Here is a 25,145-nt window from a genome sequence, read left to right on the forward strand (position 1 = left end):
CGTTGAGTATTGGAACACAGTTATGATGTAATTGGGATACTGAGCGGGGAGGTGTGTGTGTGTTCATGTATTGGAGAGAGTTAAATCTTCATCTGCCATCGGGGGAAGTTAACAGATCAAACCTGATATTAAAAAAAGAAGTATAGTAAAGTAAGCAAGTTCCTTAAAGATATGAGGGATTTGTGATTAGTTGAAAGGAGGTGAAAGCCATGGCCTCCAGGAAGAGCTAAGTGTCCTGGGTGGGGCGAAAGGTGAGGGATGCTGTTTTTTGCAGCAAACCATTTGACTCATTAAAGCACGTGCCTGTGTATCTTTCAAAAAACTAAGAAGTAAGACAACAATAGATGCGATCAGGTCGTGCCCAGTGCAGTAAAGTCAGTAACTCGGGGTAATGCGAGTGAGCGTATGAGAGGGAGGCAGGCACTTCTGGAGCAGGTCGAGGAAAAAGTCCTGTGAGCAAATGAAATTGAAGTCACAGACAGGCTGACAGTTGAAGACTCGGGGCCACCGTGGGAACTGGGGGGAAGAGGGCTTCAGGAAGAGGGAACAGCGAGTGCGAAGGATCTGAGGCCAGAAAGATGAAGTGAGAGAAGGGGTGTGTGTGAGAGAGGGAGATGAGCTTGGGCAGGTGGGTGAGTGTTAGATCCCTCAGGACCTTGCTGGCCGTGGGGTGGGTTTGCGATTTATTCTGCCAGCCCCGAGAAGCACTTGGAGGCCTCTAAGCAGAAGAATGGAATCACCGTTTAGAAAGACGGCCTTGTGTAAACGTGCGTGAACATCCACAGGTGTGAGACGCCGTTCGAAGTGTTTGCATGTACAGTGTTAAACTCATTCAGTCCTCCCAGTAGTGTGATGATTTAAGTGTGTTAGCCCCATTGTTTTTCGGTTAGAAAACTAAAGCCCGGAGGAGTCCAGATGCACAGCGGAAGCCTGGGTTCAAAACCAGTCACTGTGCCCTCCCTGCTGCCTTCCCGGAACCCCCTCTGACTGGCCCAGCAGAGGATCAGGACCAGACATCGCTTCTCAACCCTCCGAGCTTCTCAAGCACCTGGGGGGCTTTAACAAAATAAAATACTCAGATGCACTGGCATTTTTCAGAAGCTTCTCGGGTGGCTCAGAGTGCAGCCTGGGTTGAGAATCGTTGGACCTGAGGCTTTCTGCGATGCCCCAAAGTGCCATGATTTTGTCCTCACGCCATTTCTGCTCTAGGTCAGCGGACACGGGGACAGCGTGGGACGGCTCATGGTTACCTCCACCTCCTGCTGGGCAGCCCACCTCTGCTCGGCCACGGCTCCCTCCTGGAAGCCAGCTTTCCACACCGGTCTGCGCTGTGCTCGCACTCTGGGGTGTCTTGTTCCACCTCTGGTTCCTTTCTTTCCACAGCACCTTGCCAATCTCTCCCCCCCTCCCCAACTTTCTGTACCCCAAAGCTGCCCGCAGCACGAATCACGTTTCCTGCCCACCTTTCTCTTCTGCAGTGAGGTGTCAGGTTGAGAGAGTGAAGAAGAGCGTGTGCGGCTCCTTTTGAGAGGGAGTCTGGGGTCAGAAAACCATTCTGATGAGGGTTGGCACATGGCACTTTAAAAAGCTCTGGGCCTCGGCTTTTCTTGTTGTCAAGTAGGTGGAAGGTATCGGCTGTGCTTCTTATCCTAAACCTTCGAGAACGCCTGTGATCTGACCCTTTCTCGATCTTCCAGCCACCACTGAGCCCCAGTCACCCTGGCCTTTTCTTTTGTGCAAGTTTGGCTTGTTCAAGCCTTGCACCTGCTTTGAACCCTTTGCTTGGAAGGTTCCCCGTCCATTGCTCCCTCCCCGTTTCCCCTGCCAATTCTTGGTATGCATGATTCCTTCTTTCCATTCTGGTTGCGACTCAAATGTCTCTCTCTCTCTTTTTTTTTTTAAATTTAACTTAATTTTATTTTATTTTGAGAGAGAGAGCAGCATGCATGCTAGTGTGCGAGTGGGGTAGAGGCAGAGGGGGAGAGAGAGAGAGGGAGAAAGAGAATGAATCTTAAGCAGGCTCCATACCTAGCATGGAGCTTGACGTGGGGCTCGATCTCACAAACCGTGAGTCATGACCTGAACCAAAATCAAGAGTCAGACACTTAACCAGCTGAGCCACTCAGGTGTCCCTCAGATGTCACTTTCAAGAGGCCTTTCCAAGCCACTCATTCGAAAGTAGCCACCTAGTCCCCTGACTCTGTCTCAGTGTCTTCACAGATCTTAGCACTGCCCCCAAGTGTCTGTTTATTGGTTTTCCTGTCTGCTCTCCCACTGGAATATGAGACGCATGAGGTCAGGGATCTCATCCTCGTTCACTGCTGTGTTTTTAGCACCTGGAACAGGGCCCAACACATAGTAGGCTTCGGTAAACGCTTGTGGATCAACAAATGCCTACACCCACGGAAAGCCGAATGATGTGATGTCTGCTGTGGCACTTTAGAGACTCTAGACTACTGTACCTGCATATCAGCTTTTTCAAACACCTAGATTTGAAAGTAGTGTATTTACTTTCCTAACACCGTCTCCTTGAGGCTGATCGTCGTTCGGCCTGCCAGATGCCAGGGGACCGTGGCTGGAGAGAAGGAGCCCGAGACTATACCAGGGCTTGGGTAAGCTGCTGGTGGACGGCTCACCGTGGCCCCCGGCCCCCCCCACCGGACCTCCCGTCTCCTATCTCCGCAGACCTTCAAATTTTTGCCAAGTGGGTTACTGGGCAGGCACCGCGGCGGACTTAGAGATCTTTGGCCCAATTTCCTGGTTGAATGTGCAATTTGTAGATGAGAAATGTCCTCATTTCCTGTGACTAGAGAAAAATAATGAAAAAAAAAAAAATGGGGCAGAAGTACTTAACCACAGGAGGTAGGGAAAGCTGATAAAAAGGAGAACTGACAACAACCTGGAGCCAAGGGGCAGGCGAATTGAAGGCAGTTGTGGCATCTTGGCTGTGTTTTCCTTCAGACCCTCCCAGCCGCACTCCCCTGCTCCCTTGGACCACGGTGATCACCACAAAATCCTACAGCTCTGGCTCTGGTCAGATGAGAATTTCTGAGGAAGGGGCACAACGGCGTCTTTTCCAGAAAGAGGAAGTGAAATAGTTGATGCCAGGTTCCCTTTTCCTGCTGGTCGGGCCCCCTGGTCAGGCTGAGCCAGCTCCCTCCACCCTGGTTTCCTGGTAGCGGCTCTAGGCTGCTGTCTCTGTTATTCATTAACCGGGCACTAATATTTCTGTTTACCCATCTGTCATCCTACAGGGGACTGGGGAGTCTCACAATCTAACCAGCCACCCGGATCCTCTTGGATCGGGCCCAGCCAGCCACATTCAGCTAGTGTTTATTATTGAGAAGTCCCTGTGCCAGAGCCCTGTACTATATGTAGCCAGGGAGAGAGATTGTTTTCTCAAATAGGACGTGATCTGTCTGCCAGTTGAGCATATGTGCCGGGAGGTATATCCAGTGATGTGCTTGCAAGAACTGCTCATTAACATCACTTGCCAGACCCGCGTTCGGCATCTCCATGTTGGTAGAAATCGGCCCAACAGAAGTTGGCAAGTGCTACAAATTAGGGCTTCGCCGTCCTCCACCCCGCTCTTACCCACTCCACTCCCAACAAATCCCCCAACCTAGTTGTTTTAAACATTTTCTAGCACACGTGAGGTGCACGCATTTGTCAAGTAGATGCGTGATAACTTATGGGGGCCTCCTCCTGGCTATCTGGTCCTTGGACAGTTCTAATGGTAGAAGGCACAGCCCCCACTTTCAGGGAGCTACCAGTCGGGTGAAAACCCCGCATGCTCGCTGTAGTATGTTATGGTTCTTAGATCTGTCCTGTGCGTTATCTCCTTGTTCCTAACAACCATCTCCCTTCAGTGGTAGGCACAGATATCAGAGTGATTGTCTTAAAATGGAAATCAGACCATTCTGCTTTTTTGCTTAGAACCTTTGAATGGTCTCCAAAGCTCTTAGAATAAATTCAGACTATTTGTGGCCTAAAAGATTGGCGTGGTCTGGTCCCTGCTGACCTCCTCGGCTTCATCTTGTATGGCTCTCTCCCCAGGTCGCTGTACGCCAGCCCAGTGGTTCTCAAAAAGTGGTCACTGACCACCAGCGTCAGTATCACCTGGGACTGTTGGAGGTAGATTCTTGGGTCCCATCCCAGACCTACTGATTTCTGCAACTGTGGGGAGGGAAGACAGTAATCTGTGCTTTAGCAAACTCTCCATGCCTACATTTGCAGAGCATTGCTCTAGCCCCACACTGGCCCTCTTTCAGCCTTTGAGAAGCTAAGGTTTTCTCCCTCCTCTCTCCCTTTGCATCAGCAGTTCCTATTTCTAGAATGTTCTTCCCATGGGCCTTTGTATGGCAACTCCTCATCATTCAGTTCTCAGCTGAATATCACTGACTCAGGAGAATCTTCGAAACTCCCTTAACCTCTCATTGTACTTTCCCCCACGTTTCTATTTTAGTCCAGTTGTAAAAACCAGTTGCACATTTTGAAATTTCCTGGCTTACTTGTTTACTTATTGACTGTTTTTCCCCACTGGAATGGAAGCCCCAAGAGGTCAGGTACCTTGTCTCTTATACACTCTGCATCTCCAGCCCTTGGAAAAGTATCTGGCTTCTAGTAGGTAACCCATACATATTTGTTGGACAGATGAGCTATTAATTTCCCAGGGAAGAAATGTGCTATATATCATATGACTTCATGCAGATCAAAGACGTGTTAGTGAGCAGCAAAAGGTTCACCGTGAAAATCTCAGACCGGAGATTTTCTTGCGCTTCTGTCATTGGCAAGAGCAGCCATGTGTCTGAAACCCTGGGAATCTCTGAGCAGGAAAGGGTTTGACACTTAACTGGTTCAGCTCTAACCAGGTGTGTCCGTTTCCTCAATGTTCCAGGATAGATATTTTCTGTTTTCCACTTCAGTATTTCTGGAACTGGCGGGTGACTACCTTGGTGAGTTAGCTCAGTTCCATTAAAAACATTTTTTTTAAGTGTTTATTTATTTTTGAGAGAGAGAGAGAGCACAAGCACATGAATGAGGAAGGAGCAGAGAGAGAGGAAGACACAGAATCCAAAGCAGGCTCCAGGCTCTGAGCTGTCAGCACAGAGCCCGACATGGGGCTGGAACTTAATGAACTGTGAGATCATAACCTGAGCCGATGCTTAACCAACTGAGCCACCCAGGCACCCCTAGCTCAGTTCCATTTTAAACAGCCCTGACTGTTTGAGATGCAGCTCCCTGCTTCTTCTGCCTCTGATCCTTGTTCTTCCCCCGTGAGCTACACAGAATGTGTCTTCCATGAGCTGGACCTCACCTTGGTTCAGCCACATATCCAACATTCTCTTACTTGCTTCTCTTGAGTCAACGAAAAAGCAGGTGCTTTGGAGAAAGGCAGACCTGGATTTAAACTCTCTTTCACTTGTTGACCTTCGAAAATTCCCTGCATCATCTTAGGCTACTTCTCTGGAATAGTGGCTGGCATTTGTTCAATCATCACCGTCATAGGGTTTCAACTCTCCAAAACATTTTGGTTAATTCTTCTGGGCTTGATTCCCTGAGTTAGTGTCTTTTTTTTTTTTTTTTTTTTAAGATTTTATTTTTAAGTAATCTCTATACCCAACACGGGGCTCAAACTCACGACCCCGAGATCAAGAGTCTCATGCTCTACTGACTGAGCCAGCCAGGCACTCCTGAGTTAATGTCTTAAAAAAATAATGTGTAGCTCAGGTGCTGAACATGCTACTGATTAAGACCTCAGTGAAATGGGATTAGTCTTGGCTTGTTTAGACTCTATTTCTTTTAATGCCACCCCAAATCAAATAAGCGTTTTTGGAAGGTGTAATACATCCCAGATGTACAGTCAGCAGAAAAATCCCAGATTTTTTTTTCTCACACATTACTGTTAAACCATCCTATATGGTTACCTATCTAATACACGATTTCCATCATTTCTAATTTTTTCTTACCTTATTTCTTTTAAGTTGGGGCATATTGGCGTTTCGTTTCGTTTGGTCTCTTAGAGCTAAGTGATACTGTAAAATTTCCCAGCAACTTTATATGCACAGTCTCACTGGAATTTCAGAATAACCCTGGGAGGCATACATCATCCTCATGATTATGGTTTGGAAAGGGAGGCTAGAGGTCAGGACTTGCCCAAGGACAGCTTAGTAAGTACAAGCGACCGTGAAGCTGGGGCTTTTACAGCAGTCCAGTGGTGTTTGAGGAAGGAAAACAGAAATGGAGCTCAGTTGGGTGGGAATTAGAAGGGAAGTCTTTCTGGAGAAAGTGAATTTTGAGTGGGGTTTTATAACAGTGGGAAAAGTAAGCAATCAGAAGATGAGGGAGTATGGAGTTGTGGCGAGAGGGACTTACAAATAGGAAGGGTCTCTCTGAAGAATATTTTCTTGGACAGATTGGGCCCCTGAGTGAGGCCAGGGATTCCTTTCCCGAGCTGCCTAGAGTAATCACTGGGGGGCTTTTAAAGGCTCATCCGCTGCCCCACCCTCAAAGAGTCAGGAGATTGGCATGGGGTGGGGGACTGGGGGGGCGTGTACTATTTTTGTACCTCTTCGTACAGTTCTGATGTAGAGCCTCTGTTGCCGACCGCCAGGCTGGGGCTGGGATCAGTTAACCAGAGACAGTGGGCCAGGGCTCCTTCTTGGGGAGAGATGAGTTAGGAAGGTGGGATTGGGCAGGGAGAGAGGATACTAAGTAGGTAATGGAATGATAGGATAGGAGTTGCTGGAGGAGAACTCGTGACAGTAGGAAAACTCTGCAGGCTTCTAAGCCCGAGGGTTACGTGTTTTAGGCCCCTGAGATGCAGCTGATAACACGAAGTCGGGATTCACCCCACATCCTCTTTCTAGGTCCCGTCTCCATTCACCAAATCTAAAATGGGATCCCACCAGCCCCGACAGTCACTCTACTCATTACATCCTGACCTTCAGCCATTTCTGTGGTTTCCCATGCATCCCCTTCCCCCCGTGCTGCTGACTGTGCTGCTTCATCGCATTTTCGCCCACCCCAGCCTTGCAGAAAAGTACAAAAACTGTGGACACTCGCTGCAGAGTTTTACCGTCTTTATTTTCAGTCTGCCAGGCCAGGTTGTGTACTCCTGGGCTCACCGGTGTTGACTTCTGACTGATGGGTGCCAGGCTGCGTCCTGACCCGTGTGGGGTGCCACGGAGGGGGAAGACAAGACCCAGACCTCCGGCAGGTTTGACGCAGGGAGACAAGATACACACACGAAGGCGACTGGAGCATACTTACAAAGCAGCAGGTGGAAGCGATAGATACAGTGCAAACCTAGATCATCAGAGGCCTGAGTCTCCAGTCCTCCCTCTTAATCCCCGCCCCCCCTTGGCTTATAACCTTCCTGAGTCTTCTTTGACCTCATTTGGTATTCTCATCCACCTCTTTCCCGTTGGCTTCTTTCCAGCATCCACAGCTAGACCGGCGTCTAGGTGTTGTTCAAAGCTTTATAGCAAGATTGCTTTAAGGACTCCGCTTGAGCCCGGTCATCCCCAGCTGCTGGCTACATCACAGGGACTGGATTTGTATTAGCTACGTTGCTTCCGAAACCCTGGTCTGATGGTGCTTCTGTGCCTAACCATTTCTTCTTTTTGTCACAGAGCTGTGCTCCTTTGGGCTGGAAACTTCAGTCAGGAGGGGACACCAAGCTGCTGAGAGAGGTTTTCGCAGCCCCAGTAGTGGATCGGGGCTGAGGATTCCTGACCCGTGCTCCCACTCTCCCAGCCTGCTCAATTCTTAGGTAACCCAGAGTGCCTCCAAAGGTCCAGGACCCCCCTAGTCTGTAGTGAAGTCGGAACTCGGTGCTCCCTCGGCTTGACTCACACCCCTGTCCCCACTCGCCCCCTCCGCTGTCTCTCTGCCTTTGCGTCCCAACAGGGAGGAGCCCTGATGTCGCAGTATCTGCAGCCCTTTTCCAAAGGCTCTGCGCACAGCCGATGAAGAGAAGTAGAAGAGCAGGGGGTCCAGACTGGCATTGAGGGAACTGAACACCACGGCTTCGACCCGCCACGGGGGGCTTTTCTTCGTGTAATACCCCACCAGGTGGGATATGTTGTAAGGCCCGAAGCACACCAGGAAATTAAGGAGGGTCACAACAGCCAGCCCCACAGCTCTGCGCCGCCTCTGGGCCCCCACGTGGGGCTGGGTGAGCATGATCCACACAAAGCGCCAGTAGCAGAAGATGGTGATCACCATGGGGACGAAGAAGAGGAAGAGGCACAGCTCCAGCCGCACCGGAAGCACCACGCTCAGCTGCGTTTCGGTGAAGTTCTCATAGCAAGTGATTCCATTCGTGTTTGCGGTCTGCTGGGTTGAGTTCAAGTACTGACCAATGATCACGATGGTGCAGTGACCAAAGGACATGACCCAGGCGACCACGGCAGCAATCACTCCGTACACAGGCTTACGGGACAGCTTGTACTGCACGGGGAAAGCCACTCCCAGGTAGCGCTCGATGCTGATGCCCGCCAGGAGCCACGTGCTGCAGTAGATGCTGCTGTAGAAGCCGAAACCCGTGAGGGCGCAGAGCAGCTCGGGCAGATACCAGCGGAAGTTATAGGCGGCCTCAACCATCTTGAAGGGCAGCAGCAGCAGCAGCAGGAGGTCCGCCAGCGTCAGGCTGAGCAGGAGGATGTGGACGGGCGCAGGGTGAGGCTGGCGGACCCGCCCCACGAAGGCCCGCAGGGCCAGGAGGTTGGCGGGGAGACCGGTGAGGAAGATGACGACGTAGGCCGTGAGGATGATGGAGCTGCGCCAGTTGGTCATGGTCGCTCTGGAAGAGGACGGAAAAAGGCAGGGTCAGGAGGTGCCACTCACGGCCCACGGACCCTCGCCTGGTTCAGGCCGCGGACATCCTCCCTGCCACACTCTGCTTCCCAGGCCAGACCTTTCTGTTGCCACCACTGCTTTGCTTACACCACCTGCCAGAACAGCCCAGAGCAATTATTGACTTTGCCTGGGGCGGGATATTAAGCAGGAGTTATTACGTTCGCCATCATGTGTCTCTGGGGGGGGGGGACCAACCCTTGGCTTTCTCCTCTCCTCACAGATACAGGAAGTTACTGTTATCAGTTCGTAACTTTCCTTGGGTCCCTTAGTCAGAGGCCTGCGGAGGGAAAGGCATCTCACAAAGGCATCTCCCGGGGAGAGAGCTGTGAGCCGTCTGTCAGGAGCACCGATGCCAGGAAAACAAACCCAGGCCTTGAGACCCAGTGCCGGCTTGCCACAGGACCCTGCCACACGCCTAGGAAGCAGGTGCCCGGCCCTAGCCCATCTCCCTACCTCATTTTCCTCTCCTTTTGCAGAACACAGATTCTCCTCCACCTTTTCCTCTCCTGACCTATACCAGACTCTGGGACTGCACTGGAAAAAGGAAGCTAGTGGTAGGTAGGGAGGGACAGAGGGGAGGAAGGGTGAGCCAGTACTGTCTTTTGGGGCTTGCCCCTTAAAAGACTCTAGAGAACATTCAGGAAAGCCCACAGGTAGCACCTGGCTTCAGAGCCCGGTGTTTTGACTATAAACAGAAGAACTCTTAACGGGGTCAACTCAGTTTCCATTTGGCTTGTAACCCTCGCTGCCCATATGCAGCCCGGCCCCTCCATCCTCCCTCTCTGGGCTTGATGTCCCGGCCTGTTTCCTTGATCCCACCTACACTGGCTCCTGTCTCCAGTTCCTCACAGACTTGCGTCAGCCCCCCAGCATCTCCCCCTCCAATCCAGATCCTGGCATTACTGCCCATAGCACAAGCACTGGGTTAGCTGCTTGCCTTGTCTGCAGTCCAGATAGGTGGCTTCTTGGGATTAGTCCTGAAGGAAAGTCTGAAAGCTTCTGGGAAAGAGGAACAGGGCTTTAGCCACTGCTACTGCCCATTTCACACAGGAAAAAAAAATTGTAAGGAACCTGCTGGTAGAAAGCTTTTATACTAGCGCGAGTCATGTGACTGGAGAGGGGAAGGTCAGTAATTGAGCACTGTCTCCTCTCAAACCTGAAGGATGGGCACCCGCCGCCAGCATCTTCGTTCCCCGCCCCCCAGAGACCCTCACTCTGCCTGCCAGACCCAGATTCTCTGTCCCTAGGTCCTGAATTCTTTTTTCAATCCCAGGCATTTTTCCCGTTTCTCAAGTCAGATGATCTTCTCTTTTCTAGGCAATTTCTTCTGTGATTCTTCTCATCTTCAGAAAAGAAGTTTCCTACGTTCTTTCATTCTTCAATTTTTTTTTTCCCCTGTATGGTCTCCTGTCCTCTGCCCACAACAGGTCTCTTTTGCCCTCTTGATTGAGACAGATTGGTTTCGCCTAGCCTGCGCCTTATTCTGGTGGAAATAGTGTGGGATTTAGAGTCATGCAGATGTGGGCTCAAACCCAAGTCCCTGCACTGTGACCTTGGGGCAGGTAAATTTCTTTTTTTTTTTTTTTTTAATAATTAATTTGTTTTTTAATTTACATCCAAGTTAGTTAGCATATAGTGCAACAATGATTTCAGGAGTAGATTCCTTAGTGCCCCTTACCCATTTAGCCCATCCCCCCTCCCTCAACCCCTCCAGCAACGCTGTTTGTTCTCTGTATTTAAGAGTCTCTTATGTTTTGTCTCCCTCCCTGTTTTTATATTATTTTTGCTTCCCTTCCCTGATGTTCGTCTGTTTTGTATCTTAAAGTCCTCCTATGAGTGAAGTCATACATTTGTCTTTCTGACTAATTTCGCTTAGCATAATACCCTCTAGTTCCATCCACGTAGTTGCAAATGCAAGATTTCATTCTTTTGGATTGCCGAGTAATACTCCATTGTGTGTATATGTGTACACACACACACACACACACACACACACACACCCCACATCTTCTTTATCCATTCATGCATCGATGGACAGTTGGGCTCTTTCCATACTTTGGCTATTGTTGATAGTGCTGCTATAAACATCAGGGTGCCAGTGGGGCAGATAAATTTCTGAACTTTAACTTCCTTTTCAGTCAAGTGTGGATGGGAATACTTCCATCTCAGGATTTCTGTGAGGCGTGGATGAGCTAGCATATATAAAGCATAGGGGCCAGTGCTTAGCACTTAGTGGGTACCCATGAGTGGAAGCCCGCTGGCAGCGTCCGAGCGACTGAGCCACTTGGTAAGATATCCGGAGGCTGAGGCCACCGCCATGCCGTCTGACTTGGGGGAGTGTCAGGGGTTCAGGAGGCCTGATGTCCCTTTTACAGGGAAGCTGTGCCCAGGCTCGGTGTCTTTCCCCCCACGTGTTCCCTCTCCCTGTGGGCTGCACCTGACCTCTGCGCCACCCTTGTCCTTTCCTCATCCCCTACCCCCCTGTCTGTGTAGCCCCTCTAGAAGCTCTTCAAAGCCCTGTCCAGATACACACACGGAGGAAACCAAGCCAGAACTTATTTTCCTCTTGAGGTAGGGAAGGGGCCTCTGTTTTGCCATCTGTGCTTGCCCCCAAATTTATTTGTATCATTTTGCTTTTATGATTTTCTATAAATATTCATGAGGATCTGGATTTAATGGCAAAGCAGAGACTTCCTGAACACAGATGTTGAGTAGGACTGCCGCTTTACCTCGGCCCGTCCGTCCCCTGCCTGTGCCTGTTCTCATGTCACTGCACCCTGTCACCTGTGTTGGCGAGGCCCCACTGAACCCCCTCCTCCATGTCTGGGGTAGTTATGAAGGTAACAAAATAAAGGAAACTTGGGGCTCATGACTCACAACACCCACCTATGTCACATGAAAAGGAAATGCAACCTCTGAGGCCGAATTCAAGGACTGTGCTTTCACAAAAACCATGTCTTTCACAATCCCTCCCAAGTTCAGCTTTCTTTCATCATTATTACAGCCCAGCTTGTCAGAATAGGAAGTTGGGCCCGTTATCTAAAATTTATGTATAATCACTTTCTCTACTTCCTTATTCCTCAATCAGCACCCTCCCCCATCCCCTCGAATCTGGGTTATACCTCTGTTGTTCCATAGGACCTGCTCATCCTGCGATTGGCAGTGACCTCCATGCAACTAAATTCAGTGGACATTTTCTTCCTATTTTATTAGCCTTCCACACAGTTTCCATAGCCTTCTTGAAACATTCTCTTTCCGTGAATTCTCATATATTATGCTCTTCTTGTTTCCCTGACTTTGCTCAGGTCACTTCTTAGTTTCCTTCACCGGCCCACCATTCCCTGATCGTCCTCTAAATGTTCGAGTCCCTTAAGACTTGGCTTCAGGCGCTGTCTCGTCCTGGTCCTGTGTAGCTCTTTGGCCTGTTGCATGCATTTCTGTAGTGTCGGTTACCATCTTCACAAAAGCCAGTTTTGAATCTCTATCCAGGGCTTCTGTGAGCCTTCACATCCACGTGTCCAAATGCCTGAGAGACACTGTCATTCAAATGTCTCCCAGGCATCTCAAATTGAGTGTGTCCAGAGCTGACCTTCCCCAACAAGTTAGGCCTTCTTCCAGCATTCTCCCTGTTGGGGCATGGGATCTCTTCCCATTCCATCCCCTGAGCCATAATCTTGGAGTCCGTCTCAACACCGTCTTCTTCCTTATCCCCTGAATGCAGTCCCACACTTCTCAGAGCCCATTGAAGGCGTCCGTCTCTCTCCGTCTCCATCGTCCCATGTCAGCGTAAGCCGGAGTCTATTACCAGGAGGTTGGCAGGGGCCATGACCAGCTCCTTCCCAGCCACTCACATCCTGACAGTCAGTTCTCCATACTGTAGTTAGTGGGATATTTTAAAAATATCAAGCCACTTATATCACCCTCTTGTTTAAAATCCTTTCTGAGGTTTCTTATTGCCTTGAGGATAAACATCAAAACTCTTTAAAAAAATTTAATGTTTATTTGTTTTTGAGAGAAAGAGACAAAGCACAAGCAGGGGAGGGCAGAGAGAGAGAGAGAGGGAGACACAGAATCCTAAGCAGCCTCCAGGCTCTGAGCTGTCAGCACAGAGCCTGACCCGGGGCTCAAACTCACAAACCGCAAGATCATGACCTAAGCTGAAGTCTGGCACTCAACCGGCTGAGCCACTTAGGCACCCCAACGTCAAAACTCTTAACAAGGCCTATAAGGCCTGCTCGGCATGGCCCTTGCCAACTTCCAGCCTAAACTCATACGTCTCTTCTCTCTCCTTGCTGTCTCTGCAAGACCATCTCGTGCTTCCATAAACGTGCCACCTTCCCTCTGCCGGGGGCTCATGACCCAGCCTTTGCCTGCAGCGCTCTATTTCTTATGACCCAGTCCTCCTCCCCAGTCAGTCCCCAGCCTTCTTTCAGATGCCCGCTTCCTTCTTAAGAAAGCCCTCCCTGACCTCCTGGGTGCAGTTAGATTCTCTTAGTACATGTTCTCGGAGCACTGTTGCTGAATAGTATTCTGTTTCATGGATATTTCATATTTTATTTATCCATTCACCTGTTGCTAGACATTTGGGTATTTTTTTGTTTTTCAGTGTTCGGCTAGTGTGAATAAAGCTGCTATATGTACATTGTTGTTTAGATCTTGGTGCAAATATGTACTTTCAGTTCTCTTGGGCAGATACCTAGAAGTATATTGGCTAGGCTGTATGGTCAACTTCTTGCTCAACTTCTTAAGAAACTGCCAGTTTTCCAAAGCGGCTGTACCATTGTTATTCCTGCCAGCAATGCACGGGCATTCCAGCTGTTCCACAGCATCACCAGCCCCTCGATAGGTGTTAGTCTTAAGTTTTAGGCATTCTGATTACAGGCCCTGGTATCTCGTTGTGGTTTTAATTCGCTTTTCCCTGATGACTGTTGACGTTGTGCCACTTTTTTATGTTCCGGGTACTGGTCATCTGTTAGATTATGGGTATTATATTTTTTCCCACTGTATGCCTTGTGTTTCCATTTTCTTAATGGACTCTTGAAGAACCAAACAATTTTGAATTTTGACAAAGTCTAGCTTATTTTGTTTTCCTCTTATGTTTTGTGCTCTTATGTTCTAAGAAATCCTTGCCTACCTATCCAGCCCCACATCCTGTTGAATTTCCTCGGTATCTTTACTGAGAACGAATTGATTGTATCTGAGTGGGTCTGTTTCTTAAACCTCTCTTCTGTTCTAGGAATCCTTAACGTCTTTCCTTTTACCATCTCCCACCGTCTCGATGACTGTAGTTTTATAAGAAGCCTTGGAATCAGGAAGTGTAAGTCCTCTAACTTCATGTTGTTTTCTAAGATTGCTTGGGCTCTTCCCGGTCATTTGCATTTCCAGATAAATCAGTTTCTACGAAAAAGCCTGCTGGAGTTCTGACTGGGACTGTGTTGAAGGCATAGATCAATTTGGAACTGTGGACATTGGAATCACACTGGGCCTGCCAATCCAGGAAACATGACATATCTCCATTTCTTTAGGTGTCGAATTTCTCTCAGCAGTGTTTCCTCATATTCAGCAGAGAGGTTTTACACGTCATTTCTTGCATTGATTCTTAGCTATTTTTGGTGCTCTTACAAGTTGAATTTTTAGGACTTTATTTTCCAATTATTTGTTGCCCTCGTAGCATCTTTTACAATTCCTTCACAGCACATGTGTATCTCAGTTTGTTATAATACCTTTATCATGGGAGGATTTGCTTAGTGTCCATCTCCCTTGTGAAACTATCCGTGAAGGCAGGGAACATGGCTGTTTTTCTCACCATTGTATCCCCAGGGTCTGGCATAGAGCCTGGCACATATTGGACACTTGATAATTATTTCTTGGATGATGTGTGGATGGATAAGCGGAAGAATTGGAATGGAGAGAAATCCATTTTCACAAGCTCTGAGTTACTTGTTTGCAGTTGCCTCATTTTAGCTTCTTCTGGGACCGTCATAAGAAATCCCAGCCGGGAATCACTTGCGAGCTCTTTTGTAGATTAAGGCACTCCCGTTACTTTTGCGGGAAGGTGCCTGGATCTTTCCTCATCACCAGTATCGATAATTCAAGCTAATGTGTCTTTATGACATAGATCCTGCTTAGCAAATATGAGGGAGGTATGGGTATAAAATATTCAAAAGGGAAGGGGAAGGCACTAACGGTAAATGAAGAGCTGTTGTTTCATTCATTCGTTCAACGAAAATGTGCCTGCTCTCTAGGATGTGGTGGGATCTGTGCCAAGCACGGGGTCAAAAAGATAAACACGGTCTCACACTCCCGGAGGGTGGTTACATGCTAGAGCATAGAGATTGTGAGCCTATGTGCCACGGGAGTCTTTATGCAGAGAGAGACACTGTGAAGGAAGTGAAACGGGGCGATGGCAGTGGTCACCGCGTGGCAGGGACTTCCTTGGCCGGAGGCTTCGGGGAGGCCATCTCTGCAGTTACCGTTAGCTGACCCCTGAGAGGTTGAGCCGGATTCTGGGGCTGGCCACTGTGAGACTCCGGCAGAGGAGGGGTCTGGGTGGGGGAGCTGGCAGATGGTGCAGGAAGGCAGAAAGCACGTGTGTGTGTGTGTGTGTGTGTGTGTGTGTGTGTGTCTGCATGCGCATGTACGCGCACGTTCATGGGCAGTGGAGGAGGGAGGCAGAGAGGTTGGTGTGACTGGAGCGTGGTAAGCTAGAGCCGTGACCGTGGAAGACCAGACGGGTGTTAGTAAGGACTTGGGATTCCATCCGTAAGCAGTAGGAAGTCACTTGTGGGCCGTAAGAGGAGAGTGATGTGATGAGATGTAGGATGTGTGCGCTGCTATGTGAGGAATGATCTGCGTGGTCTCCAGAGGGATGACGTCGGAAGCGGAGAGAGAATAGAAGTGGTCGGGGCCACCCAGGGGAGGACCGGTGACGGCAGGCATTCAGGAGAATGTGGCAGTGCAGGCAGAGATCAGTGGATTTGGGGTCTGCAACTTGAGATAAAATCACACTGTGGGAAGAGCTACAGGACAGCAGAGAGAAATGGAGCTCTCCGGGGGAGTGAGAAAGAAGATGATTCTAGACCGGTATATCCAAGTAGACTTTGAGATCTCATTGCTGTCCTGTGCCGGCACATTTCGCCCCCCCATTGGTTTGCGTAGTGCCCTTCCCCGCTTGCACCCTCTTTTAAATATCTTTTTTTTAATGTTTATTTATTTCGAGAGAGAGAGAGAGAGAGAGAGCGTGAGTGGGGGAAGGGCAGAGAGAGGGAAGGAGAGAGAATCCCAAGCAGGCTCCTCACTGTCAGCACAGAACCTGACGTGGGGCTCAAACTCATGTACCATGAGATCATGACCTGAACTGAGATCAAGAGTCAGATGTTTGACTGACTCAGCCGCCCAGGTGCCCCTACCGTCTTTTAGATGCTGCTTGTCCGGCCTTTCCCGTGATTCAAGTCAAGAGCAGTGTCCTCCACCCCGCGCCGGCACGGAGCCCCCTGCAGCTGCCGTCGCCGCCGCGCCCCGGGAAGGCACCGAGCCGCCCTGACGCCCCTCGCTGGCACGGCTGCCTGCGGAGCCAACGTGCGGCAGGAGGCAGCCGCTCTGGCGGCCCTCGAGGGCTCAGTGTTCCTGGCCCAGTTGATGATCCTCCTGATTAGCGTCGTCAGTTCCATCTTCTGTGGGCATCTGGGCAAAGTCGAGCTGGATGCCGTTACTCTTGCGGTATCGGTGGTGAATGTTATTGGGATTTCAGTTGGAACTGGCTTGGCCTCCGCTTGTGACAGGCTGATGTCTCCGTCCTTCAGAGGCAAGAACCTAAAACGCGTGGGGAATCACACTCCAAAGAGGAATCCTCATCTTGATGCTGTGTTGCTTTCCTTGCTGGGCCACCTTCATCAATACGGACCGTATCCTCCTGCTCTTAAAACAAGAACCCGAAGTCTCCAGGATAGCCCAGATTTATGTGATGATTTTCATTCGTGCTCTTCCTGCAGCATTCCTGTTTCAGCTGCAGACAAGATATTTACAAAGTCAGGGCATCATCATGCCTCAGGTGATCACTGGGATTGCAGCAAATGTGATCAATGTGGGCATGAATGCCCTCCTGCTCTATGCCCTGGACCTTGGAGTGGTAGGATCTGCCTGGGCAGACAGCACTTTCCAGTTGCTCCTGTGTGCTCTCCTTCTCCTGTACACGTGGTGGGAAAAAATCCACATCAATACCTGGAGAGGGTGGACTTGGGACTGTTTCCAAGAATGGGGCTCCTGCATCCAGCCGGCTGTCCCCAGTATGTTCACGGTGTGCACTGAATAGTGGACCTTTGAGATCGGAACTTTCCTTGCAGGACTGATTAGCGTGACAGAGCTCGGGGCCCAGGCCATCATTTACGAACTGGCCTCTGTAGCCTACAGGGTGCCCCTTGGCTTTGGTGTGGTGGCCAGTGTCCGAGTGGGCAAGGCTCTGGGGGCAGGGAATGCTGAGCAGTCTCGGGACTCTAGCATCACCGTTCTCCTGTGTGCGGGTGTCTGTACTCTCGTCGTGGGCATTTTACTTTCGGCGATGAAGGATGTGATTGCCTATATATTTACCGGAGACAGAGCTATTATTTTACCTTGTGAGCCAAGTGATGCCTATCTTTGCTCCCTTTCAGCTATTTGATGCCCTTGCAGGCGCCTGTGGTGGAATCCTACGAGGTATAGGAAAACAAAAGATTGGTGCTATCGTGAACACCATCGGTTATCATGTGTTTGGTTTTCCCATCGGAGTATCTCTGATGTTTGCCGCAAAACTTGGGATGATAGGTCTCTGGTCTGGATTGATAGTCTGTGTCTTCTTTCAAGCCCTTTTCTGTCTGGTGCTCGTCTGGAGGACAAACTGGAAGAGAGTCGCAGAGCAGGCACAGGTTCGAGCTGGGGTGAAAGGGATCAAAGAGCCCACGCCACACCAACGGATCTGCCTGTGTTGGAAAAAGAAGTCACCGATGGAGCGATTTTACCTGATATCATATCGTCAGATCAGAGAGCCAGACCCAGCTAAGGGTAATAGAAGAAAACAACGGTATGCGGTGGCCACCGTTGGGGATGTTTTGACAGTGAAGCAACTGATTCTCTATCGTGGAATGGCTCTAGCTGTTGCCGTTGCTGCTCTTTTAGCAGGAAGTCTAATAAGAGTTTTTCAGTGAGCGTGGCTAAAACAGAAGAATTAGCAGCAGCCCACACACTAGACGTGATAATTATTGTGATACATGAAGCCTGGGAGGTGACCCTGTCATGCGCACAGTGGTTTCTCTCCCAATTGTGAAGGGAAAGGATATCAGTGATGTTTTCTTAGTTATCCTGAGAATCTGCACTATCCTGTTGGAGATCACGAAAGGAGTTGTAATTCTAAGTTTCTCCCAAACATTAACTCTACCATGGGTTTTAAGGCTGTAGATTTGATTTTCCCTGCCCTAAGTGTTCTGTACTCTTACACTGAATGTCTTCCTTCTTTTGGGAAAGTTCACTGCCTTCTAAACTTGATTGCTGACCCAGTTTTGTTTGTATTTCTCTGTTAACGTATTTAATCTCGTCGGTGAGTGTGTATTAAGTGCCTGTTCTAGTGCTGTCTCAGGTATTGCCATGTAAACTTTTATAAAATAAACACCTTGAAATTGAAAATGTGTGCCTATGAGGGAGTGCCTGGGTGGCTCAGTTCGTTCAGCGTCCGACTTCGGCTCAGGTCGTGATCTATGGGTCATGAGTTCAAGACCCACATCGGCCTCTGTGCTGACAGCTGGGAGCCCAGAGCCTGCTTCAGATTCTGTGTTTCCCCCTCTCTCTGTCCCTCCGCCACTTATGATCTGCCTCTCTCTCAAAGTAAATTTTAAAAAAATTAAAAAAGAAAAGCAGTGTCCTCCAGTTCTGCAGCCTGGCCCCCCACATCCCCAGTGCCGGTGCTCCACTGAAGGGGAGGAACAAGAAGGTGCAGCCCAGAACTAGCATCCCAGGAGTATTCTTCAGGCCTGCCCCTTTTGGACTCCTTAGCGGGCATCGTGGGTTTTGCCACCCACTGCTGGTAACCATACCCTGACCTCCCTCTGCAGAGACCTCTCCTTCCTTTACTCGGTCCACCTGCTTGCTGTTAATCAGACTCCAGGCCTCTGGCCAATAATACCAGCTGTGGTGGCTGAATAACGGTCTCCCTAAAAGATATGCGTGTCTTAATCCCTGGAACCTATGAATGTCACCTTACATGGGGAGAAAGAACTTTGCGGGTATGATGAAGAATCTTATGGTGGGGAGGTTATCTTGCATAATCTGTGTGGTCCTCAAAGGTCATCAGGGATACTCTTTTTTTTTTAATGTTTATTTATTTTTTTAGAGGCAGAGAGAGAGCGCACGAGCAGGGGAGGGGCAGAGAGAGAGAGGGAGACACAGAATCCGAAGCAGGCTCCAGGCTCCACGCTGTCAGCACAGAGCCTGACGCAGGGCTCGAACTCATGAACCACGGGATCATGACCTGATCCGAAGTCAGACATTTAATCAACTAAGCCACTCAGGCGCCCCGATCACAGATATTCTTATGAGAAGGAGGCAGAGGGAGATTTCAGACAGACAGAAGAGGGGAAGATGACAGGATCACCAAGGCAGAGACTGGAGTGATGAGACCACAAGCCAAGGAATGCCAGTGCCACCAGGTGATGGAAGAGGCAGGGAATGGGTTTTCCTTAGACTACCATACTGGTTTTGGATTTCTGACCTCCAGAACTATCAGAGACTAAATTTCTGTGGTGTTAAGCCACTGTGTTTGTGACAATTTGTTATAGCAGACACAGGAAATGAATACACCAGCCCCAGCATTTACTGCCCATTCTGATACTGTGTGTCAGGCACTATGCTAAGAGCTTTGCAAAGATGAACTCATTAATCCCGAAAACGTTCTGTGAAACAGACTCATAAACAGAATAAACTGGTGGTTGCCAGAGAGGAGAGGAAGTGGGGATGGACGAAATAGGTTGAAGGGGATTAAGAGGTACAGCATCCAGTTATAAAATAAATAAGCCATGGGGGTGAAAAGTACAGCATAGGGAATATAGGCAATAAAAAAATTCTATGAGTTTGGCACACTCATCCCCATTTTATAGATGAGAAAACTGAGGTATGGGGGTGGGGGTTAAAAAATTTGCCCAAAGTCAGACAGCTGGTAAATGGAAGAGCTGAACTCTGAGCTTGGGAGCCGGACAGTCTGGCTCAGGAGTCCGTGGTCTTCACTGCTGGACTCTGCTCCCCCTGTGCTAGGAGGGTCCAGGTTAGAACCATCTCTCCCAGCAGCCTGTAGAAGTCGTAGAAATCCCACACAGGAGGGTACAAGGGCATAGGCAAGGGTATAAGATCATGTCATCTGCTTCCCTTAAAGTGTCTGCATGGTCACCAGGCTTCCTGCCATTGGGCCTTCACTCTTTCCCTGAACCCATGACAGAATGACCTTCCACCCTAGTTCCCTGGGATCCCTTCCACGTGTTCTGGTTCATGCTCTAACCCCAGATCCCAGGGGCTGTCCTGTTTAACCCCTCCCTCCCTACCTGTATTTAACCACTTTGGATACACAGAGAATAGGGGGGAGATACCGTCTACTGTTGCTCTCTATGGAATTCACTGTCATTTAGTATTTATGAGCATGCATGTTTATAAGGATCTGGATTTGATAGTGAAACAGGACTAAGAACTTGGGAGGAGACTGTTCCTTTATTTATAGAATCTTGAAGAGGCTGTCCGACCTTTCTCCTCCACCCCGCTTCTCTGTCTGCTGTCCCTGTAAAACTGACCTTCAGACCAAGAACAGGACTAATAATCCCCCCACCCTCGGTCCCCTTGGCTACACGCAGCTTCCAGCCCAGACCTCCAGGCAGCTTTCAGCGGCTTAGGCCTCCTTTGAAACAGCAGAAGGCAGCTGGCTGTTAGCTTGGACTGCCTTTCGGTGTTGACCATGAGCCAAGGAGGAAGGGCAGAGAGTCTTTAGCGGTGGAAGTGTTACAGGTTTCCTCAGTGAAGCTGTGATGTGGTTGCAGTCAGATGCTGGCTGATCCTGCAGAAGTCAAGCCAGCTCAGGGTGAAACCGGTGCTCTGTTCCTTTTCCAGCCCAGCCTTTCCTCTGCTTTCCTCCCCTTTACCTGCTTCTGTCCCATATGCACCTTGTCCCCCCACCCCCTGGCCCCACGAGGTGTGGCATCATGGGAACTGCCAGGGTTTCTGTCCAGTTTGCAGAATCTTAGGAAACTCAGATTTCACCAGAGAATCTCAAGAGGCATGGGGGAAAGTGTCAGAAATTCCTGGGTGGGGAAAACGGTAGTACATGTGGTTTGAAAATTGTAGTTTTCCAGAAGGGAAAGCCCTGATTTTCTTAACACAGACTATAGAAAGTACAGTTTGTGTTTATCATAAACGGAAATTGGTTAAAAATAGATTGAGAAACAGCAGTGCAGTTGACGTAATACTTTACTACCAGCTCTCCGAAAAGTTTATATGAACTAAAATCTACATGTTGAGTCACACCTCCCCCCCCCCCCCCCCCCCAGCTCCTTCGGTGGCCAGAGGAATTCAGATCCCTCAGTGAGCAGTGAGGCTTTTGTGAAGAGAGGTAGGGCGAGGAGCACACAGACCGGGTCTTCGTGTTCAGGGCTTCCCTCTTTCCCCCCTGGGCCCTTGCTCTGCTGGAATAGGAAGCCACAGCGAATCAGCACCTAAGACTCCCCTGTGTCCTTGCCACGGACAAAGCTAAAAGCCTTAGATCTCTAATGAACCTGGAAACCCAAACCACAGAGGCTTAAACACATACATTTTTCTCCTTCTCCTGTCGCATGAAGGAAACAGGGGTGCATGAAGGCCACAAGGCTGGTGCAGCTTCTCAGACGCGGTCCTCAACAACCCGGGCTTTAGCTTGCTGCTTCACCATCCCTAGATTTGACTTTTTGCTCCATGACCTTAAGAAAAGCATCTACATTTTGAGCAAATAGGAGGTGGAGAGTATAAGGAGTAAAGGACATGTGAGCTGAATGACTGAGTGACTTTATTCTGTAAAACAGGTCCACAGCAAGACTGAGCAGAAGCCATGGAGAGTCCCCGTATCCCCCACACATGCACAGCCTCCCCCATTATCCACATCCCCGACCTGTGGTCCATTTGTTACAATGATGAACCTACGTTGACATATCATCATTGCCCAAATCTATCCCTTTTTGTAACCAAGAAAATGATAGCTTCTCTAGAAGCCCTCCTTAGCAGACTTCTTATGTCTCATTGGCTAGCGCTGTATCTCATGACAACCCCTGGCTGCAAGGCTTTCTGGGAAAGTGAATATTAACTGGGCCTTTTCCTGATCTGACTAAACTGGGTGAAGAAGAAGGGGAGAATGTCAAAATTATAGAAATCTTGAATAGTACATAATAGGGAGGAAAAATACTTCTAAGACTAAAATATCTGTGATGACATACAGAGGCATATGATTTTACAGATTCAATGCAATCTCTATCAAAATACCAATAGTATTTTTCACAGAACTAGAACAAATAATCCTAAAATCTGTATGGAACCACAAAAGACCCCGAAGAGCCAAAGCAACCTTGAGAAAGAACAAAGCTGGAGGTACCACGATCCCATATTTCACAACATACTACAAAGCTATACTAATCAAAACAGCATGACACTGCCACAAAAATAGACACATAGATCGGTGGAACAGGATAGAGTGTCCAGAAATATATCTATACTTATATGGTGAATCCCCCTACAACACAGGAGGCAAAAATATACAATGAGTAAAAGATAGTTTCTTCAACAAGAGGTGCTGGGAAAACTGGACAGCTACATGCAAAAGAATGAAACTGGGCCACTTTTGTACAGTATACACAAAAATAAACTCAAAATGGATTAAAGATCTCAATGTGAGACCTGAAACCATAAAAATCCTAAAGTGAAACCTAGGCAGTAATCTCTTGGACATCACTCTTAGCAACATATTTAGGGATATGTCTCTTCAGGTGAGGGAAAGAAAAGCAAAAATAAACTATTAGAATATTAGAACTACACCAAAATAAAAAGCTTTTGCACAACAAAGGAAACCATCAACAAAACAAAAAGGCAACTTACTGCATGGGTGAAGATATTTGCAAATGATATATTTGATAAAAGATTAATATCCACGATACATAAAGAACTTAGACAACTCACCACCAACCAACCAACCAACCAACCAACCAACCAACAATCTAATTAAAAAATGGGCAGATACCTGAATAGACACTTTTCCAAAGAAGGCATACAGAAGACCACCAGGTACATAAAAAGATGCTCAATATCACTAATCATCAGGGAGATTCAAAACAAAACCACAATGAGATATCACTTCACACCAGTTAGAACGGCTGGTGTTAAAAAGACAAGTGTTGGGGGAGGATGTGGAGAAAAAGGATCCCCCGTGCATGTTGGTGGGAGTGCACATTGGTGCCACCACTGTGGAAAACTGTGGAGATTCCTCAAGAAATTATAAATAGAAATATCCTATGATCTAGGATTTCCACTGCTGGGTATTTACCCGAAGAAAATGAAAACACTAGTTCAAACAGATATATGCATCCCCTGTGTTTACTGCAGCATTATTTATAATAGCCAAGATAGGGAAGCAACCCAAGTATCCAATGATAGATGAATGGATAAAGACGTGGTATACATGTGCAATGAGATGTTACTCAGGCATAGAAAAGAATGGACCTAGAAGGTGTTATGCTAAGTGAAATAAGTCAGACAGAGAAAAGGAAATGCCACATGATGTCACTTATATGTAGAATCTAAAACAACCAACCAAACAGAAACAGACTCATGCAGAGGACGAACGGGGGTTGCCAGAGGGGAGTGAGGTGGGGGGGTGGGTCGGTGAAATAGATAAAAGGATTAAGAGGTACAAACTTCCCCTCATAAACAAGTCACGGAGATGAAAAGTACAGCACAGGGAATATAGTTAATAATATCGTAAAAATGTTGTGCAGTGACGGGTGGTAACTACCCTTACCGTGGGGAGCACTGAGTAGCGTATAGTTGTCAAGCCGCTATGTTGTACACCTGCGACTAATATAACACGGTATGTCAACTATATCTCAATAGTAAATATTTTTTAAAAGCTCCAAAAAAAAAGGTGTGGGGGTTGAGAAAGGACTTTTATAAATTGCTTTTATGGAAGTGTAATTTATATACAATAAAGCCTACTAATCTTAGAGATGCAACTGATAACCGTCAACTTATGTATGTGTTTGTATAACTATCACGTAGGTCAAGATACAGAACATTTTCAATGTCCTGTAAGACCCCTTTGTGCCCCTGCTCAGAGAGCAAGCCTCCCGCCTCTGAGATAACCACTACTCCAATTTCTACCGCTAAGAGAGGGATATTAACCATCATAAATCTTGGAAGGAAAACATGATGGATACAGAGGAACAAAAGGGAGGGAGAAGAAGGCCAAATTAATGGTTGCTTTGGTAATATTACTGCTCTCCTTTGCCTCTTAAATTGTTCTGATTCCATTTTGAAAACCTTCCTCTTAAAACGTCATCCAAAACTGAACACAGAATTTTTAGTTTGTGTGAAGTTGATATAAGCTGAAACTCCAGTCAGTTGGGACTGGATTCTACTGTGTGTAATAGAATAACTCTAAGTAATAGCTGTGTAAATAGGACAGAATTATATTCCCCTGTCATATAAAAGCAGCCTGGAGGCTTGTAGTCCAGGGCACCCGGGATTGTCTTTGACAGCCTCAGGAAGACTTCAAAAAGACCCATTCTCTTCTAGCTGTCTGCCCTACCAATCCTAGAGTAGTAGCCTTTGTCTTCATGGTCCATAAGGGAAGCTGAAGCCCCATCCATCACATCTGTGTTCCTGGAAGCAGAATAAGAGGAAGGGAAGAAGAAACATTCACTTCTTCTCAATCTCTTAGACTTCTTAGAAGTTCCACACGACACTTCTGCTAATAACTCACTGGCAAGCACTTAGTCTAATGACCACACCTGACTGTAAAGAAGGCTGGGAAGCAGCCTTTCAGCTGGGTTGAGTGCACTGGTAAAAATCAGACTTTTTTACTAAATGAAGAAACCAGTAATCTTTTCCAAATTGGAGTTGTACAGCTTTTGCAGATGAGCCCTCTCTCCCCCAATTCTGCAGCCTTTGCATCACGTCCCCAAAGGCCTGACAGATGCCTAAAGAAGAGCACATCTCCACTTACGCCATCCCGTCGGGCCTTGTTCTCAGGGAAGACCTCAGCA

General features: G+C 48.3%; 1 protein-coding gene and 1 pseudogene across 1 annotated transcript; one reads left to right on the top strand and one right to left on the bottom strand.

The window, feature by feature from the left end:
• Positions 1 to 7,809: 7,809 nt before the first annotated feature.
• On the bottom strand, positions 7,810 to 9,890 carry FFAR2 (free fatty acid receptor 2). Its single transcript, XM_042969078.1, has 2 exons — positions 9,800 to 9,890; positions 7,810 to 8,806 (listed from the first exon to the last, which is right to left on the bottom strand). Exon 2 carries the CDS (start codon positions 8,797 to 8,799, stop codon positions 7,810 to 7,812), a length of 990 nt encoding a protein of 329 aa, XP_042825012.1. The 5' UTR covers positions 8,800 to 8,806; positions 9,800 to 9,890.
• LOC107181046 lies at positions 8,798 to 18,516 on the top strand (annotated as a pseudogene).
• The last annotated feature ends 6,629 nt before the right edge of the window (positions 18,517 to 25,145 follow it).

This window comes from Panthera tigris, chromosome E2 (assembly GCF_018350195.1).
Source record: "Panthera tigris isolate Pti1 chromosome E2, P.tigris_Pti1_mat1.1, whole genome shotgun sequence".
Classification (NCBI taxonomy): Eukaryota; Metazoa; Chordata; class Mammalia; order Carnivora; family Felidae; genus Panthera; species Panthera tigris.